Source organism: Dermacentor variabilis, chromosome 4, assembly GCF_050947875.1.
Source record: "Dermacentor variabilis isolate Ectoservices chromosome 4, ASM5094787v1, whole genome shotgun sequence".
Lineage (NCBI taxonomy): Eukaryota > Metazoa > Arthropoda > Arachnida > Ixodida > Ixodidae > Dermacentor > Dermacentor variabilis.
Genome location: NC_134571.1, coordinates 86,592,062 through 86,611,800, shown reverse-complemented (window position 1 = coordinate 86,611,800; position 19,739 = coordinate 86,592,062). Strand labels below are relative to the sequence as shown.

The following is a 19,739-nucleotide window of genomic DNA, read 5'->3' as shown; positions in this document are numbered from 1 at the left end:
CAAACTGTACTAACAAATGTAGTTACGGATAATACAAAATCAGGAGAGTGATCGCACAAAAGTGTCTGGTGTTGCGCCGGCGCTCGAACGTTGGGTCACCGCGTAACAAAAGAAAAAAAAAATGCTGATAGAAACTGCCCACAACTTTTAGCATGTTAGCAACAACCGAACGCGACCGAAATGAAAACTCCAAACCCTGCTTATCTACTTCAAACGGCCACTTGACCAAGAGTCAGCTAGACAAGACTATGGCCCCCGAACCCACAACCGTTGCTATCTTGGGGCAACATGAAACAGCGTGAAGCGACAAAAATTATTTTTGCACCCGCTATCTACAAGACATCCAGCTGGCAACTGGTTGAAATTTCCCGAGGTATCATCCCCAGTTCACGGGTTTCTAACACGCACACATGTCAGCTCGAAGACGTTACAGCCTCGAGGCTCGCCAGAGGCCTGCTTGACCTAAAACAATAGCCAAAACAATGCTTTCAAGAAAACGCAAGCAAAATATTTCCACAGCAACAACAGCGTAGATCCGGGAGACCGAGTCGTCTGCTACTGGGGCCGACCAACGTGCACCGAAGGGGCGATGACGTGAGGCGAGCGAGTTCACAGCGCGAGAATATATATACAGAATGAAAGAAATGAATAAACTCGGCCGGCCAACGAGGCAACAAGAAAAGCCAGAAATACGCCGAAGAACCGACCGCAAAGAGGTCCGCCTGCGCCTTCGCAGCAGGAAAATCGCAATAAAGCCAGACAGATAGCCAGCGCGCTTTAACAATGGTTTCAAAATGCAAAGACCCGGAGGCACAGGTTACCGCTGCTGCGTGCGCGTGAGTGAATTTCAACAGGACAGCGAATCGACGCTCGAATTAATGCTCTCCTGAAATGTCCTTCTCTCTCAGACACGTCCGGATCGTGGCTGCGATAGACCGCACCTCCCTTTGAAGGTCGGTCGTAAGGAACGATACCGGATGGTTCTTATTCGCCCCGGGGACATTTCGCCGGCAAAGTACCGGTAGCGCGACTCCGCAGAAACGCCGGGTTCACGCCAAGAGCACGCCCTGTGCCCCTGTGCCCGCGTAGCCAGTCTACCAGTGCAACAAGAGGTGTGGCGGCCGACCATAAGTCTGGGCCCAGTTTCCGATTCTAGTCGCCCCGTCTGGAGTAGATATTTTGAGGGCGCGAAAAACAAAAGCCAGACCACCCTCTGTCGACACGCCCTTCAGACCGCGCGCGCGCGGTGTTTGGGTGCTGCGTGCCACAATCCGGAGCTCATGAGGGGCAAGCCCATTGCTACGGTGGTTTAGAGCAAGCCGTCCGGCGAAAGCCACACAGGAAACGCAAATTCCACCGCATCGCAGGGAACGTCACAAATTTACGGTGCCGTGTTTAATAGAACGTTTCGAGCCTACGCGATACGAAGAGAAAGTCCGTTTGGCGAGAGCGTCGGTACGAAACGAAAGTGCGCCAAGCCAACGGAGCAGTTGCGGCATGCCCGTCGCTCGCTGGGCTGCGAGCAAAGCAGGCCGCTGCCTGAATCATCGCATGTAGCGTAAGCGCTTAGCACGGTGCCAAATGAATGTCTGGAAAATTGGTACTCACGCTCCTTTTCATGATCGAATCCGACTACCACAAAATAGTCCGCCAGCCGGGACATCCTACGTTCAGATAGAATCCGAAATCCATCGGGGTGACAATGACAACCAACACACAGGCTCCATCTTCCCACCGGGATCACTGGAGAAAACTACAGCGCATGCGCTGCGACCGCGTGCAGGAAGTTGTGAAACGCGCCCAGACAGGTCCATTTCCTGTTTCAAGTTGATGTAGTTCTAAAATACTATCAAGCTTTTAATGCAATAAAACTTCCTTACTTTATAAAATAATTTATTAAAGTTGCGAATAGATAAAATTAAATATACGTTTCAAGATAATAAAGCAACAGATGTCGCTGCACAACAACATTTAGTTATTTTAAAGCTAAAATGTTGTCAATACATTTATTAATACGTGCCTATCAAATACATATTGCTGATGTATTATTTTTTATTTTAGAGCTTAAATATTTTGTATTAAGCATTGATATTAATAGTACTTTGGTAGCGCCACCTTTAAAAATGAAGTTGGACATGGCACGTCCTAGCGGCTCGACGGTTCCTTTCTCTTTCTTCGTTCATGTCGACCGGTCAGGGCGCAAAAGCCACGTGTTGCCGTTTAACCCGTGCGCTGATTACTCTCCTTGCCAGGTAAGACCACAAGTAACTCTTGTGGCTCAACTTCCCCTAGAACCATGGGGTTCGTCAAAGTCGTGAAGAACAAGGCCTACTTTAAGAGGTTTCAAGTCAAGTTCAAGCGTAGGCGAGAGGGTAAGACTGACTACTATGCCCGCCGCAGGCTGGTTGTACAGGACAAGAACAAGTACAATTCACCGAAGTACCGCATGATTGTTCGGATTACAAACCGCGACATCATCTGCCAGGTCGCGTACGCTCGCATCGAGGGTGACGTGATCGTGTGCGCTGCTTACGCTCACGAGCTGCCGCAGTACGGCGTCAAGCTAGGCCTAACCAACTATGCCGCCGCATACTGCACGGGCCTCCTGCTGGCACGGCGCATGCTGCAGAAGTTCAAGCTCGACGAGATCTACAAGGGCTGCGAGGAGGCCACCGGCGAAGACTACTGCGTCGAGAGCGAGGACGGGCAGCCCGGCGCGTTCCGTTGCTACCTTGATGTTGGTCTGGCACGCACGACGACTGGCGCACGGATCTTCGGCTGCCTAAAGGGCGCCGTGGACGGCGGCATGGACATCCCGCACAGCAACAAGCGGTTCCCAGGCTACGACAACGAGACCAAGGAGTTCAACGCCGAGGTTCACCGCCGACACATCTACGGACAGCACGTGGCCGAATACATGAAGGTACTGCTAGAAGAGGACGAAGAAGCCTACAAGCGCCAGTTCTCGCGGTACAACAAGATTGGAGTGACTGCCGACGAGATCGAAGAAATCTACAAGAAGGCCCACGCTGCCATACGCGCCGACCCGACGCACAAGCCCAAGGCTCCGCGCCCCAACATCGTGAAGAAGCGGTGGAACCGTGCCAAGATGACACTGTCTGAGCGTCGCAACAGGATTGCCCAGAAGAAGGCCTCCTACATCAAGAAGCTCGAGGCAGGAGACGCCGACTGAAGGACCAACGGCACGCCGTGAGCGGAATAAAGCGGTACTCGTTGCCACTGCGGTACAGATATGCGTTTCCTGTCATTTGTCTCCTTACTCGTACTTCGTACTTGTACGTAGAGACTAACGCTTGTAGCGAGTACGGGCGTTTTTTTCTTTTTTTTTTCTCTCTCTTTTTTTTTTTTTTTTTTTTTTTTTTTTTTTTTTACAGGCGCGGTGTTCCTTCTAAGGCATGAGGTTAGTCTTGTATTCCAACTACTACGCAGCATTCATTCCACGCGTGAGATACTGCTACTACAATATAAGGAAATGCTCAGCGATCGGTGTTCGATTAGGCGCCTATGCTATTAAAAACTGGAGCACATCCTTACCATATGTTGCTGTGTAGCCTTGACATGGAAGGAACATTAAGGTATCTTTGTGCAGGCAGTAGAGGAGAACGTCGATACCAAAAGGTGTACCCTAAACCGTTGCACATGCAGCCCTACTGATTGATCAAAACTAGATGCAGTTGCACTGCGCTTGGGAAGTTGCTTCCACCAATGTCCGTCTGCAAAATTTTTGTGCACTGTTCAAATGTTTGCTGATCTTGAAACATGCCTTGAAGTAATACTGTTAATTTACTGTTCTTCCCATTCATTGAAAACTGGCTGATAGGATCATTGATGTGCCACAGCAAAAATTTGTGCACCCTGTCACTTGTGTTACCGATTCCTTGGAATGCTAACAAAATTGCCATTGGAAGCATGACCAGAGTTTCAAGCATGGAGACAAAGAACTGCTGGAAACTAGCAGCTAGAAAGTTTAATGTCCAATAACCACAAGCAAAGTTGCATTGTAGGTGTTCTAGCGGTTGCATTAGATTGTTTGGGTGCATTTCATAGGCTGGGGCACTGCAGGGAACTGTGTTGATTTAGCATATTTCCTGTTTCATTTGGAGATGCACTCACGAAGAGCTGCAAGTGGCACACTGTTAGCATGGATGTAAGGCATCAAGGAAGAAAGTGAATGCATTCTTGCACTGTGCTTAATTGGCTCTGCAGCAAAATGAGGGCGGCATTTTGCCTTGTGCTGCTGGCATAAGTGTTGTGTGCACACTAGCACTCCCACTGAGCAGCTGTGTGCAAGTAGGATACACTGGTATAACTGGGGTGGCCTAAATACTTGGCTCTTATTGGTGCTAGTTTCTGCAAGTATCTCCCATTACTGGTTCTTAATGCATAGCATTCTGTGCAGTGGTATATAACCATGAAGCAGACTCTTAAATGCAATGTTTGATGTCAAGCTAGTCCACAGAGTTGCGGTGGATCTCAAAGAAGTCATCCGCCGCGGCAGCTCTGTTCTTGCTTGGTAGCTCATGGCTTGAGCTTGGCATTGCACTGTTGAGCTCGAGTTCGCAGCACCAGCATTCCGATGAGGGCACAGTCCAAAAAATAGTTGTGTACTGTGCATTGAGGTCACATTAAAAAACCTCACCTCATCAAAATTCTTCCAGAGTCCTACACTACAGCATGCCTCATTATCGGATTGTGCTTTTGGCCCGTAAAACCCCGTCAAACTAGTTCTAAATGGGTTCACATCAACTGCTTTTGCATCTGTTCTCTGCACGTTAAGCCAGATAAATATATGCCAACTGGGCTCTATTGTTGTGTGAAACCAACCTCGGTAGCCTTGCTCCTTGTGTCCATGCTTTTCTCAGTGGTTGTAGATTGTGTGCATAGCCTTAAGCTGTATATAGTTGTGGCAACTGCACATTTAGCTTGTCTTCAGTTAGAGCCTTAGATTTTCCTTATTACTTATTAGGAACAGTATAAGTGCTCAAGGTTTCTATGCGCTGGAATCTGTTCAAAACCAGGTACTGAGATGTATCTTTAACAGCTAATTATATCCTATTTTATTTATTTATTCGCATGATAATACATACAAATGGACTGGAACTAAAAGCCACGAACATGGCTTGAAAGTGTTCAAAGGCTCAACAACATGCAAGGCAACTAGCACAGCACAAGTATACCAGCGCTCATTAAAAAAAAAAAAAAAAAAAAAAAAGAAAACATCCAACTGTAGTATCACTGAGCTCAAATCTAATCCTGTCACCACCCTCTCATCCTACCGTAAGATAGCAAGAGTGCCTTTTCCTCAAGTTCTGTCACACACCCATGTAGGCTATTAAGTTGTTTCACCAACTCGTCCTATGTCAACCTGCATCAGTCATCCACGTACACTTTACCTTCTTTTCGCCCAAACATCTGCACACCTGTCACCATTTTTTGTCAGAACTTAAATGGACTGAGACCTGGTGCTCTGCAACAGTGGCCCAATACAACTCGCGTAGTTTTAAGACATTATGATTGGAAGTCTTTTGCTGGCATGAAGTCCAACATTTATGTAATACTCCTGCCACATGCGTACCTTAAGGACAGTTGAAACCAAATACTACTAAAATCCTCTTTTGCAAAAGGACCTTATTGGCTCCATTGCGAAAGCTCAGAGAAGGGAGCTACAGGATTGCAGATTTCAATGGTCTTCAGTTCGAATGCTCTTTGAAAGCATGCATGTGGCAGGGATATAATGCTTCTTTATTAGAGAAAGGCTTTTGTGGTATTGAAAACAAATTATGCACAAGTAGGATAACCAATTCATAGTGGCCAAAGTTGAGGACCACCTTTCCAGTGTGGACAACAGAAGACAAATATTTAGAAGACCCTGAATAATCCTTTGCAAGTCCTGTCAAGTGAGCCTTTCCAGGATGTGGTGGAGATGATGCCATGGCAAGATGTATGTTGTGAAGAAACCTGTGGAGTATGGATACTGCATATTATATTTGCTTCCCAGGCATTCTGAAAGTGACAGGTTCACTGCTGTATGAGTGATGCATCCAAAGGAAACGACAGTGCTGTGCAGTGTCTTTTCACCCTTGTTTTGCAGCACTGCATGCTCATTGTTTCAATGCTACTTAGTTCGGGGCTGTATTCTGAATGGTGTACTTTTGGTGATGTCACTTTCAGTAAATGCGAACTGCCTAAGCAAGGGGCAGAATGCTCATTGCTCCACTGGTGCAAAAGTGAAAGCATTCCTCAAAGTTCTCCAGAGAGAATACAGCCACAGTATTTTGCTTCATGCGGCTCATGATAATGGAAAATGTGGCTAGTTAATCTACACGCCAGGTTTCAGACAAGCGCACTGCAAGGGACTGCTGCGAGAACAAATTGTGCACGGTTAGTAGACACAGACAGACAGAAAAACTTTGTTGATAGCAAGTGAATAATAGCAAGATTAGTAGAGTGTGCTAAACAACACAAAAGGAAGTTTGTTTTCTGCTTGGAGGCCATGATGACAATGTCCTGTTTAGCAACTCTGGAGTCAAGTTACTACAAATGATTGAGGACATTAACAGAGAGTGTGTAAGAGTGGGGTTGAAGATTAATATGCAGAAAACAAAGATAATGATCAATATCCTGTCAAGGGAACAAGAATTCAGGATCGCCAGTCAGCCTCTAGAGTCTGAGAAGGAATATGTTTACTTAGGTCACTTACTCACAGGGGACCCTGATCATGAGAAGGAAATTTGCAGAAGAATAAAAATGGGTTGGAGTGTATACGGCAAACATCAGATCCTGACTGGAAGCTTACCATTATCACTAAAAAGAAAGGTGTACAATCGGTGCATTCTACCGGCGCTAACATATTGGGCAGAAACTTGTAGACTGACAAAGAAGCTCGAGAACATGTTAAGGACTGCACAAAGTTCAGGACAACATTCATTTGGGCTAGATGGTGCATACTTGAATTACGAAGGAACAGCGCCAACGAAGACGATCACAAGTGGGGAGAACGACACAGGACAAGCGTTCTCCCCACTTGTGATCGTCTTCGTTGGCGCTGTTCCTTCGTAATTCAAGTATGCACCATCTAGCCCAAATTGGCGCTTGTCCTGTGTCGTTCTCCCCACTTGTGATCGTCTTCGTTGGTGCTGTTCCTTCGTAATTCAAACTGCACAAAGAGCGATGGAACAAAGAATGTTAAGCATAATGTTAAGAGACAGGAAGAGAGCGGTGTGGATCAGAGAGCAAACGGGGATAGCCGATATTCTAATTGACATTAATAGAAAGAAATGGAGCTGGGCAGGTCATGTAATGCATAGATTAGGGTTACAGGTGGACCATTAGGGTTACAGAATGTGTGCCAAGAGAAGGGAAATGCAATCGAGGAATGCAAAAGGCTAGGTGGGGTGATGAAATTAAGAAATTCGCAGGTGCAATTTGGAATTGGTTGGCGCAGGACGGATAATTGGAGATCGCAGTGAGAGGCCTTTGTCCTGCAGTGCTCATAAAATAGGCTGCTGCTGCTAATGATGATGATGGAGGCCGTCATTTATAGGTTCCCTTGATCTTGTGAGAAAGTATATCTGGGCCAGACAGGAAGTTGTGTGACCACACGGTTAGTTGATTGTGAGATAATCGGCACAAGCAAGGAAGCATATCATTGCACACTATGTTGTGCTTCCATGTATGACAACTGCTGCATTACGGGTAGGGCAAAGGATCAACTTACTATAGTCAGATACAACTTAAGTCTGCAGTGAAGCCCTGCCCACACCCTCATAACCGCCAGCCACGGTTCCTCCGCGAGGCTGCAAATAGTTCGTACTTCAAACTTCCTCTGTTGCCTAAATAAGGCAATAATCACAAAAATAAAATTATAAGCGCGCAATTTTATACGTTTTCACTCATGGAACAGGGAAAGTCTAATTCTTTATTGAACTGAAATAAAACGATTGCTTCGCTACAACTATTTACTGTCAAGTTTCACTTCACTTGGCATTGAAGTTTCATGAGTAAAACGGACTCGCAGTGAAATGAACTGTACCACAGATTTTTGAAGAGTGAAATGCTCGGACTCCATACACTGTGTCCAAGTCTGTTGCATACCTCATCGCTTCCGCCGATGAAAAGACTCTTCAAGAACAGGAGACACTCCAGAGGTATCAAGTACGACGCCATCCTGAAAACGTCACATGATGACGACTTCGTTTGCTTCTGCGATTGGCTAGTGGAGTGACACAACCCCACGCAATGTGTGTGCTTTGGTTGCCTATGGCTGTTTTTTTTTAAATTCTATCCTACTACAGAGGGAGGTAACTGAAGCAGATTTGATTGACCAAATAGGAGAGTGATGTGTGAGCACTCCTTGTGTTTGCTTACTGGACAAGGAAATTGCCTTTCTGTGCATTCATTTAGCCTCTATAATTGTACTTGCAATTTTTTATTCTCCCTCCTCTTTAATATGTGCCTCTGAGTATGCATGTTCCATGGCAATAAATCGGTTGAAAGCAGCGCTGTGTGTGTCCTGTTTCAGCAGTTGTTCATCATCTAATGCGCTGCGATTCACCTGTTGCAGTTTATGTGAAGCCAATTATTTCCAAGCTTTGTGCCTAGGACACTCGAGGCCTGCATATTTTCGCTTGTGGATATCCCTACTATCTGATAAGTATTGCATCCAGGGCAAGTGTAAGTACGTATAGTTACAAAAATTAATCCCCCCCCCTCGATTACCAAAATAGAAGGAACAGCAGAGTTGGCTTGCCATGAGGGATGACTGCTTGGTTTGTTTCCTTGTGCAACTTTTGTTTTTATCGGTTAATTCAAATGGAGCGGACAAAAAAAAGTACATTGAAGACATTATGGACATTCCTGTGCGTGTGAAGAATTCTCGTGGAACCGTAGGGCTCGAGCTTTTTGTATGCTAAGCAAGCAATTAGCTTCATCTCCTGGTATGAGTGTACATTAGTCAAATTGTTACCAAATCTTCCAAAAAACGTATCTCAGCACAAAGCCTATCCACTCTTATTCTTAAAAGGATGCCTAAAGAGGAAAATAGGTCGAGCTGTATTAGTGAATTGCGCTTCTTCAGTACCAGAAGTGCCCATCTTGCCATCAGAGGCATGGTAAGCCAGAAAAGACAAGAAAGAAAGGTGGGTGGCAACACTACCTGGAAGCTGCCACACCAGCTCACTACCACATCATCAGTTTTGATTATCTGCTTGGGCCAAGTTTATTTTTTCGGCCGCAAAGACGCACTGCATTGTACTCTTAAGGAGCCAACGACTGTTAAATAGAGGGGATCTCGTGTTATCACGCAAGAGCCGAATCTTATTTATTTATTCCAAAGACCCTCAAATGCAAATATACCCTAGATGTCTTGCAGAAATTGAGCCAAGCCTTAGAAGATGTACTATATAGTACTTCACAGACTCACGAGACCAATTCTGCATTGTTTATATTTGCCTTCAGCTACTTTGAAGTATCTCTTCAAGTGAACGAAAGACAGCTGATTAAAAATGCTTATGCAGCTTTGCAAGTATTTATTTTAAAGCATAAGCTACTTCCTTCAATACCTGATGCAGTTGTTTCTATAGTTTCGTTATATGTAACTCAAAGCCAATTGAAATAAATTTCACTGCATGATTGTACAGCACTCTGAAACATGCTTTTTAAGAATGAAGTTCTAATGCATGCCACTAAGAAGTGAGGAATCCTGGCATTCACTCAAGTCTCAACAGCCACATTGGCAACTTCTAGGTGGAAGCCATCAAAACTTGTTCACGAGGTGCTGCACTTCGCTATTCCGTTTACCTGTTCAACATGGCGACATCTGCATGTTGCCATTCATTTCACTCAGTGAAGACTTCGTGCACAACAAGTTCACAGCATCGGCTGCAATGGTCAAAAAGGTAGCGAGTGTTTGTGCAGGAGGTGCAGTGCCGGTTGTGCACGAGCAAGAACTGGCATGAACTAGTTCACAAAGTACAGGATGAATCAAATGGACCTAGCTTCAACTGATGAGGGACAGGCCAGTGATGGAATGAAACGCAGCTGTTCAGTTCTTATGCAGATTACATGCATATGTTTTTTCTCTGAAAACATTTGTGAAGGTATATTGCCATAGTGCAGTGAGATGTCCCTCCCATGCCCCTCCTTTCCATATTTCACAGGCTTCTTCATAGCCACAATAAGAACATATCGAAGGTCACTCCATGAAAACTGCACCATGCACTTCTGAATGTGCTTTAAAGCTTTTAAAATGTAACTTATGCCCAAGACATATTCAGTTTCTGAAATGCGAATGTAGTTGGTCCAGTGGGTCTGATAACTTTTTTGTCAGTGCAATGTGGCCAATGCTGAATGAATAAAAACGGCACTAGTGAGACAGCATATATACTAAACCTTTAAGGTAGTAGGAAAGATACCATTAGCACTCGGCAAAACAATATTCTCCTACATGGGCGACATTTGTCTCGAAACCAAAAGTTTTCTAGTGATCATGCTTTGGAGATAGTTTCACTTGCCCCGAGATTTCATGCGAGATTTCATGCTGGTGCGTCTACACAGTGTTTCTGTTCACGTGCAAGGCTTGCTGTTGGCCGTATGTTTCGATGTGCCCAGTGCAAAGTTTTATGAAATATCACGAAAGTGAAACTATCTCCAAAAGTGTTACTCAAGAATACTGGCCCTGGCTTTGCTGCGAGCTTGTCTGCTTGTCCTTTCAGTTACATCATGTCGTTGTCGGGCCTTACATTCTGATCCACAGCTTTGTTAATGAAGAAAGCTGGCGTATTTCAGAATTGAGACATATTTAACTAGGACAAAAAGACGTAGCACTAGGGCGAGGCTGGCAAGAGGTTATTAGAAACTTTTTGCATCAAAAAAGCACACAATAGTTGTATAGGCAGCCTGTCGCTCGCTCTTGCCACAAAAGAGTGTTATCTGGAAAATAATTTGCGCATCAACTCTGTTCAATAGCTTCTGTGTAAAGGAAAAGAATGTGTAGGTTTCTCTGCATCCAAGTTCAGCCCATCCCATAAATTATTGTTTTTCATCATAGTAAAGATCAGTTGAAGTTTAACATCGTGACCTATGTGCTTGTCACTCTAGTTAATCTTTTTAGTGCTAGTTAAATTTTAAGACTCGTCGTTACTCCCACCACATGGTGAAGAATAGCTTTGACCCTGCCTCCACTGGGAATCGAACTCAAGCTCTTATAGTAATGTGCGGTTGGGAGCTGGATGCGTAACTACTGAGCTAAGGTGCAATTTTTGCACTTGGCAATTAGTGCCTGGTTTTGTGTGCCATGCAGACACCAAGAGTGGTAGCATCTGCAATGTTTCAGAGGCCACAGCAGGCAGACGATTCCTTCATGCGTAAACATTGCGTGCACTTCAAAGTTATCCTTGAGAAGATGGCTGTGTGTGATGTGAAAGCCTACTGCTGTTTCAGTGAAGAAGTTACCTGCTGGAAGATCACAGAAGCCTCACAATACTTTCATTTTTGCCACCTATTACGGGTAGTGGCAGTTCGCGGCTTAGCCAGATGGTGTAATTGGTCTGAAGATGCTACATTAGTGCAAGCACATGGGCTGCTTCTTTGTAAGGTAGTAATGTCTCAGTTGCACGAGTGCGTGATGGACATTGCTTGATGGACAGTGCTTTTGCACATTTGAAGTTGCACCAGTGCCTGATGGAAACGAAAACTTGTCAGCGAGAATGCGACTGCAGCATATGTGCACTTTGCAACTAGCATTTCTGCATGTGAGGCTAGAATGGCACATCTGTTTGCACTAATCCATCACCTGCAAACCAATCACTCGATCCAAGAGATGAATGATGCTACCTACAGACTAAATGCATTCAGAAATATTGTGCGTATCATTTCCATACTGTAGCCAGCCCTCAAAACTACATTTCTGGCCACAGCAATGGATATACAGGAATCTTCCTTTAAAGCTTAGATGGTGTCCATTTTCTTGTTGCCCGAAAAGGAGCACCGAGGTATTTTTGAACAATAAAGAAAGGATCCCATCACTGCCACTATAGTGTTTTCAATAAAAATTACTAAAGGAAGCTCTCATGCTCTATAGTGTCTACGAGAGCTGCAAGTATGGTGGTTCAGTCAGCATGGGAATGATGGTTAGTGCACAAATTTGCCTAAACTTCGTCCTTATGTCTTCAAATGATTTTGCGACTTTCCAGATTGATTGTTTTCAGCAAAATATTGTGTTATAAATGCGACAATTCACAATAATTCACAGTGCGCAGAGACTTATTGCCTTCATGCCATTAGAATAGTAGGATTTCTTGAAATTTAAGAAAAAGAAAGCATAATAAAGTAGTGACAAAAGAACATGAGAAGCCACGAGCACAAAGGTTCAACAAGACAATGTACTACCCATTGTCCCCATGGTAGCTGAACAATAGCAACACCAGAGTTCTCTCCCGTAATTTTCACAGGAAAGTGACTTCCAACCCCATAGATTTCCTTACATCACCTAGGGGAAACTCTGGCGCCAACGTCTATGAGAGTTTATTTACTTCCAACCCCATAGATTTCCTTACATCACCTAGGGGAAACTCTGGCGCCAACGTCTATGAGAGTTTATTTACGGGCACTGTGCTATTATAGGAACGATGGTATGTGGGTGTGCGACGCTTGTGTTGAGTGAGGCTTCCAACCCCATAGATTTCCTTACATCACCTAGGGAAAACTCTGGCGCCAACGTCTATGAGAGTTTATTTACGGGCACTGTGCTATTATAGGAACGATGGTATGTGGGTGTGCGACGCTTGTGTTGAGTGAGGCTTAGCCTAAAATGTGGATATTGCTGCAGAGATAAAGCTTTCTTAAACATAAAATCTTAATAAAAGGCTTTCATTCACCTCTATAACACCTTTCAATAAACTTTACTTACCTGCAGTGCATAATCAAGTGATGAAAAGCAAGAACCGACAACGAACTGCCAGAAAGCAAGCGCAAATCTTGTAGGCTGTCCTCCAACTCTAGTGGCTCGCTTACATTTTTTATGTTTCATATAGGTATAATTGTACATTCAAGCACAGGTTCTCATGATTGAATAAACATGTTGTTGTGCAATATTAAGAAAAAACTGTTTTTCACATTCTATTTTACTAGAAAATGACCCATTGTGACAGATGGAACGTTGCTAGCCAGGCACTCTTTCAAGATGTCCTGGCTCTCCAGGACCAACGCCAACCTGAAGACCCCCACCAACCAGGCATTCCCATGCATACAACTGCATTGCAGCCCCAGTTTTCCCTCTAGGTAATATTGTAAGAAACTCTATATTCCACCCCTTTGCAATCCCTCTATGCTGCTTCTCAAGCAGAATGATGCAAATCAGACAAGACTCAGGAGCGTTTGGTTTAACAAGACTTTTTCTTCTTTATATTTATGTATATATATATATATATGTATATCAGTCTAGACCCTGAAGAGAAATGCAGAGACGTCACACACCAGACATAAACAATGCACAAGGGAAGAACAACTTAATACATGCACAACAGCTCGTTGTCTTTTCACCGATCGACTTGCTGTGCCGGTACAAGAAACAATAAATAGGTTCAGTTCGTTTGTCTTCGAAAGGTGGGAGGCGCCACAGTTGCAGGACGAGGTGCCACGTCTTGTGGGAGAGTGAGAGGCTGGGGCTTTCGGGGGGAGCTTGCATGGAAGCCTCGCAAAATTCATATTGTCAGCTTCTGTACAATTATCTGAAATAGACACAAAGGAACGTCCTTAAGAAAACCAGAAGAGGAAACTCTAATTGGGGAAAAAAAAGATCACTTGTGCATTGCGCATCAAGAATGAATTCTGCTGGTGTGATAACAATGTAGTGCACAAAAAAAAAAAGGAATGAAATGTGGGCATAGATGCAGAGAATACTGCAGCTGCTAGACCAGTGTTTCGGCCAGTGTCTTGAAACAATAGTATGCTTGGTGTTTAAGACTAGCAATAATTAAGGTGTTCAAAACAAGAATGGTTAGGACAATGTGCTGCTCACAACTCAGATTTAATGATGAACAAGCACCAGTTAAATAGTAAAAACACAAGCGAAACGGACTAGTGTTTTCTCAGACCATGGTCTGTGGGCACACAGGGGTTATTGAAAGACTTCATGGGGGTTCACATAGACCGCTATATAGGGTTTGCTAATAAGCATTGCCTAATGAAAAGTGTGCGACGCATCTGACGTGCCATTTGTGAAAACCTACCTAGTCGTGCACCATTCTGCACACTTAAAAGTGAAAACAAGAAATGTTTGTATGGCTGAGTGGGAAGACAAGACATTTGCTTAGCTCACAACGAAAGCTTGATTTGCAATGACACACATATATTTACCTGCAAGGTAAGGAGATATTAAAAGCTCAAGGCCCCCAGCTATAGACATGGGTCAATAGCCAGGTGACACAACAAACTCTGAGCTTAAAAATTAAAAGCTAAACACCATCTCAATTTTTCACTTTCTATAATGATGCGATGTTGCCAGTGTTTACACGAACTGCACAAGGCATCTTTCCCCTCTTGATTTACCTTCATCTGGTGCATTAATGTGCGCTTCACCTTCTCAGCACATCACCTCATTCGGATAGATGTGGCATGCTGAAAACGCAGTTCAATGCATCACTGTTGCATTCATGTAAAAGTGGCATATGTCAAAGGGGCCCGAGATTTACATCTTGCAAATTAAAAATTCTGGACCAGAACTTTCCATTATCACTGCACAATCTTCCAGTTGCAGTCAATGCAGTGCATCAATTTGGGTCGGGGAAGAAACTACAACAGACCACTGCTGTAAAATTGCAATTTCTTCCCAGGCAAGCCTAACATTGTGATGCTGGTGAAGGCACTATGGTATGCACACACATTAGTTCAGCTTATAATTTCCCATGTCAGCTACCATGCTTGAACTACAAATTCCTTTGGATGCCTGCAACCCACATTTTTTTTTTTCATGCATGTACATTGAATGTTGGACAGGAAAGAACAGGTAGCAGCTCACCAAGAGAGAATCACGGTCTGCTCAGGAGGCGATGAAGATGTGGAGGATGTGCGCGCCCTCTTGCGGCGCTCAGGGTCCGATTCATAGCCCGGCTGTGGGTCAGGCTGGGCGTCTCGTAGGTCGGCGTAGTGCTCGGGCAAAAACTGCTGGACCAGGGCGTCAAAGTCCCGCTCCAGGGTTCGTGCCTGTTGACACACCTGAGACTCCTTCTGCAAGCAGAGAGGTAAGAGACATTTGTCAGCATTCACGCAAAGCCAGCCACAAGTAGAACATGCAAATAAAGGAGCAGACACTTCCATAAGCCAGGAATCCAGATACATGGCAAGTTGAAAAGTTCAATGTGCTACTTAAAATAAAAGAAAGAAAAGGATCAGCAGAAAGAAAGCAAAAAAAAAAATATCTATTACCCCATGCATTTTCTTTCGTTTAATCTTACTGGGATGTTTTACACATGCATTGGTCTTTTCAGCATGCACAAGAGGCCCAAGCTGCCCAGTCTTTAAACAGTAAATTGTAGTTGGCCATTGGTAATAAGAAGGTTCATCATAGTACTGCATATTTCCTTGCTTTTTGGAAGTATGTGGTAACCCCTATGTGCAAGCCTGACCTCCGAGAAGAAGTGGGGTTATCTGAGTGAACATTGATTTGAGGGTATGAGCACACTGACTCTTCGCCCCAAACCCCCCACCCCTTTCTTTCATGTAGGGTAGCTAACTGGGCACGATCATGTTTAACCTCTCGGTCTTTCCCTCTTCATATTCCAAACCTCTCTTTGATAATGCCAACATAGCTGCTAAGAGACCCCATCCATCACAGGCTCTGTGAACTGTGAAAGAACTGTGTGGCCCCTTGAGTAACAACTTTTTCTGCAACTGCAAGAAGGGTCATTCAATATTCCAGATTGACTAAATGTCAACCTTTAGTGTCTCTTTAAGTGCATTATCATAAGCTGATTGAATGGCGACAACTCATTTGTAAGTTACCGGTTTGTGACATTTTCCAGTGCCCTCGCTCAGTTTTATCTGACCTTGTTAGCATAATTATATGAACCTTGAGTGCCAAGAGCACTGTGAAGCATGTGCATTAAAAATGTGTTAAAAGGCTCTGCTGAAACTTGCTAAGTGGCAATCTATGGCAACCAGCATTGCTTTTTACACAAGTGCAGCAACAAGGCAGCAAGACAGGCACGGCCAGCAGCCATGTACATAAAGCACTTCTACCACGTAGAAGCTGATCTATTGTTGCAAAAATCTGCTCGCCTTTTAAAGGGGCCTTGAACTACTTTTTATGGAAGTGGAGAAAGGCATTTGAAGTGAAAATAAGCTATTTCAGAAATACTCTCCTGCAAAAAGTACCTCAATGCATTCAGCAGAAGCCGAGTTATTGGCACTCAAACGCAGCCTCCACTGTGCTCCCGTTCTTTCTTGAATACCTTGTACTGCGAAGGCTACAGCGGAGTGGGGTGTGCCCACAATGCTCACCTTCTAAATGTCACTAGAGCGTGTAGTCCACAAATTTAATTTCGGATGTTAATGTAGATGCCACAACTTCCGATTTTGGTGCCTGCAACGCCCTAAATGCGAGCCAAACACGGTTGTCCTCAACGAGCCGTGATGCGCTTAGCAAGTGGACTCGTGGAATCACTCCGTGGTGGCCGCGGTATCTACGCTACACAGCCAACTGCAGCTACCAATAAGCAGCCACATATGGGAATCCACTTTATTACGAAATAAACCATCCAGAAGAGAACGAGGAGCAGGATTCAGTTGAAAAGAGCGTTTGAAAGAAAGGCGACTTCGTGCCCCGCTTGCGACCTCCATGCATCACGTATGGTAGCAAAAGTTGACCGAGATGTTCTGAGCAGCGTATCCTACCTATGGATTATGTTATTTCACCAAGCCCGAGGGGTTGTTCAGGGCCCCTTTAAGATGTTTTATTTAATGCTTCAGTAGAATGATGAGGCTTTTCGGCCACTCATGGCTGCTCTAAAAGTGCTCTCAAGAGGGTTTGCACAAGCTTCAGTGTTGCTGCCAAGACAAGCCACTGTGTCTTTGCATCCTTCAATTTGCGCCAAAGGCAAACACTAGTGTATTACTAAATATTAATATGAATTCATATTTGTCACATTAAAAATGTTACCGAAGTTTGTAACTATGTTCAGCCGTTCCCTCAAGCACATGCTTTGGCTTCAGTCACAGAAAGTCATCCACTAGTGCTAGAAGTTTAGTTCATGGGGTGCAACACTCCTGGGGCCAGATTTTTTCATGATTATTTTCCTGATCTATTATTTCCACATACCCGCCAAAATGGCTCAGGGCTATGCATTTTGCTTCTGAGCGCGAGATTGCAAAGTTCTATCCCAGGCTGCTACAGCCATATGGCGGGCTTAGGCCATGGCGGACACCCCAAAATGGCACCTGTGTTGCCTATATATTACTTTGAGACATTAAAATCAATCTCTTGGCTTTTTGTTACAAGACTGTTCATGCCATTCCACACTGTTTTCACTGAAATAGGCAACTCAGTACAAATGTCAATGACATGTGCTATGTCACATGCCATTTCTCCTGGAAGCATCCAATCAGTACAACGGGTGCTTTGTAATGATTATTTTTCTCATCTTCTCTCCCTTTCTCTTTATTCTTTGTGCCAAATGGCTGATCCTGGGGGAAATATCTGCAGTTTTCTACAGCTCTGAATTCATTTACAGTGACAGCAGTTACTCCTCTGACTACTCCCGATGCCCCCAGCTTTGTGCGATGTTCCTGCAATCTTGCGCAAAGATGCTTAAGGGCATGTGCGTGTAGCAATGATGATTACAGAATGATGACAACTGCATGACAGCAATGTTAAGGACCGTGGCAGCATGACAGCACTTCACTCATTGACATTCAAGGCAGCGAAGAGCCATGTTTGTTTGAAGAGAATGACTTGGGGCTTATGGGGACATAAGTTCTTGCAACAAAGGCCAGTGCAGGAAACATTATTGTGTTATGGAAGCGATGAACACAACCACCCCGACTGACTTCAATCACTGCCGCAAGTTAAATGATGGGCATGTGCAAGAGATGTGACTTTAAGCAAGCATCAAGGACATCCTGGGACAAGCACCAGTCCATGCTGATGACGTCCTTTAAGGACCATGTTGTCTGGAGATAGTCTAAGGTTAAAGAGACACGTCACTCACCAGAGTTTTCTGTGTCAAGCTTCCATAGTGCCCATACTTAGCCTGATATTCCTTCTCATTACACATTTCCCGATATGACCCTATAGTCATTGTTTAAGTATACTAGTCTGCTCTGTACAATGACAATTGCGCTAAGTGGCCAATCTTGGTGAAAATGGCAACTGACAGCAAGTGTGAGCCAGTGGATTATTGCAATATTTAGCACTTGAGTTGTATCTGGTGCGCACTACTGTTCTATATGGTATGCACTGCTGTGCACACAAACCACTTGCATTACCCTACTCAATGTGAAGTGCACAATCCAGATCTGCTCAAATTATTACTCTTGATCTCATTGCTTTGAAAGTGCATGTATCGTGCAAGTTCGCCACCACAGATGACATAGCACTATATTTTATTGGAGAGCAAACAACAAATTTTGGGGCTACAACCTTTAAAAAATCATGTGCGCCCCTTTGGAGACTGCAGTACTAAATGCATGGTGGACAACCATTATTAATTGACCCAACATAGTATCACCTGTAACGTACCTGCCAGGAATTGGCGACCACTTGCTTATACAGTTTGATATTAAACTAGACCGTCCGAAAACTAACAAGAAGAAATAATATGAGACTACTACAGAACAAACTATCAGGCCATAAATGATGCACCATCTTCTTTTATCAACATTTTTCTTGATGGCTCTGACCGCCATAGTGTACAAACTAATTGAGACATGTTCACAGCTATAGTCACCCATCTAACTGAACAGTACATTCCTCAACGCACCATTACAAATCACACAAACTCTCCCGGGTAAAATCACATTTAATCACAAATAATCACAGGAAGCACTTCTACTGCATTGCAAAGCTTTCACCCACAAGTGAATGCTGGGCATCGTACACTGCGGTGTCAAATGCATATGTGCAAGCGCTCGAAGACGCCAAAAAGCACTTCCATTCACATGTTCTGCCTTCAATGCTTACCACCAATGCTAAAAAATTTTGGCGTGCAATTATTCCTTCGACTGACTTCGCCTATTCTTTCACCTTGTCTTAACCGACTCTTCCGGTGTTCCAATTCCTTCTGACCATTCTGCCACCATACTAAACCAAACATATTCAGAAAATTTCACAGCCACATCTAGCAGTACACAGCACTTTAACTATGTTAACATGCCCTCCATAACTGTTGCTCCATCTGGTGTCAGTAAGCTTATTGATGGACTATGCATTCATTCTGCTCCTGGATACGATTGCATTAACTCAAAATTCTTAAAAAACATTTCAAATTATTCTTCCATCATACTATCCAAACTTTTCCAGCAATCGCTTGACCATTGTACGCTACCTAATGAGTGGAAAATAGGCAAAGTTATTCCATTGTATAAATCCGGCAACAAAGCATCCCCTAATAATTATCGTCCAATCTCTCTTACCAGTACCTGCTGTAAGATGCTCGAACATATTTTTCCAACCTGGTTAATTTCCGTGAATTGAACTCATTTTTTACGTCAGCACAACACGGTTT

General features: G+C 44.1%; 3 protein-coding genes across 16 annotated transcripts in view; 1 reads left to right on the top strand and 2 right to left on the bottom strand.

The window, feature by feature from the left end:
• The window catches only part of Sbf (SET domain binding factor), a 164,112-nt gene extending 162,358 nt beyond the window's left edge, over nt 1-1,754 (bottom strand). For all 4 annotated transcript variants that reach the window (XM_075689723.1, XM_075689720.1, XM_075689721.1 and 1 more), the window contains exon 1: nt 1,609-1,754. In XM_075689723.1, coding sequence (XP_075545838.1) covers nt 1,609-1,663 — 55 coding nt within the window. In that variant the 5' untranslated portion in view covers nt 1,664-1,754. The remainder of the gene's footprint in view (nt 1-1,608) is intronic.
• Nucleotides 1,755-2,161: 407 nt separating this feature from the next.
• On the top strand, nt 2,162-3,252 carry RpL5 (ribosomal protein L5). The gene has a single exon (XM_075689719.1). The coding sequence runs from the start codon at nt 2,297-2,299 to the stop codon at nt 3,191-3,193; it is 897 nt and encodes a 298-aa protein (XP_075545834.1). The 5' UTR covers nt 2,162-2,296; the 3' UTR covers nt 3,194-3,252.
• A 10,122-nt stretch (nt 3,253-13,374) lies between these two features.
• The window catches only part of LOC142579476 (E3 ubiquitin-protein ligase TRIM33-like), a 152,665-nt gene continuing 146,300 nt past the window's right edge, over nt 13,375-19,739 (bottom strand). For 7 of the 11 annotated variants that reach the window (XM_075689693.1, XM_075689694.1, XM_075689695.1 and 4 more), the window contains 2 exons: nt 15,038-15,246; nt 13,375-13,748 (listed from right to left, as the gene is read on the bottom strand). In XM_075689693.1, coding sequence (XP_075545808.1) covers nt 13,748; nt 15,038-15,246 — 210 coding nt within the window. In that variant the 3' untranslated portion in view covers nt 13,375-13,747. The remainder of the gene's footprint in view (nt 13,749-15,037; nt 15,247-19,739) is intronic. The other 4 variants (XM_075689698.1, XM_075689702.1, XM_075689696.1 and 1 more) reach the window with 1 other exon arrangement.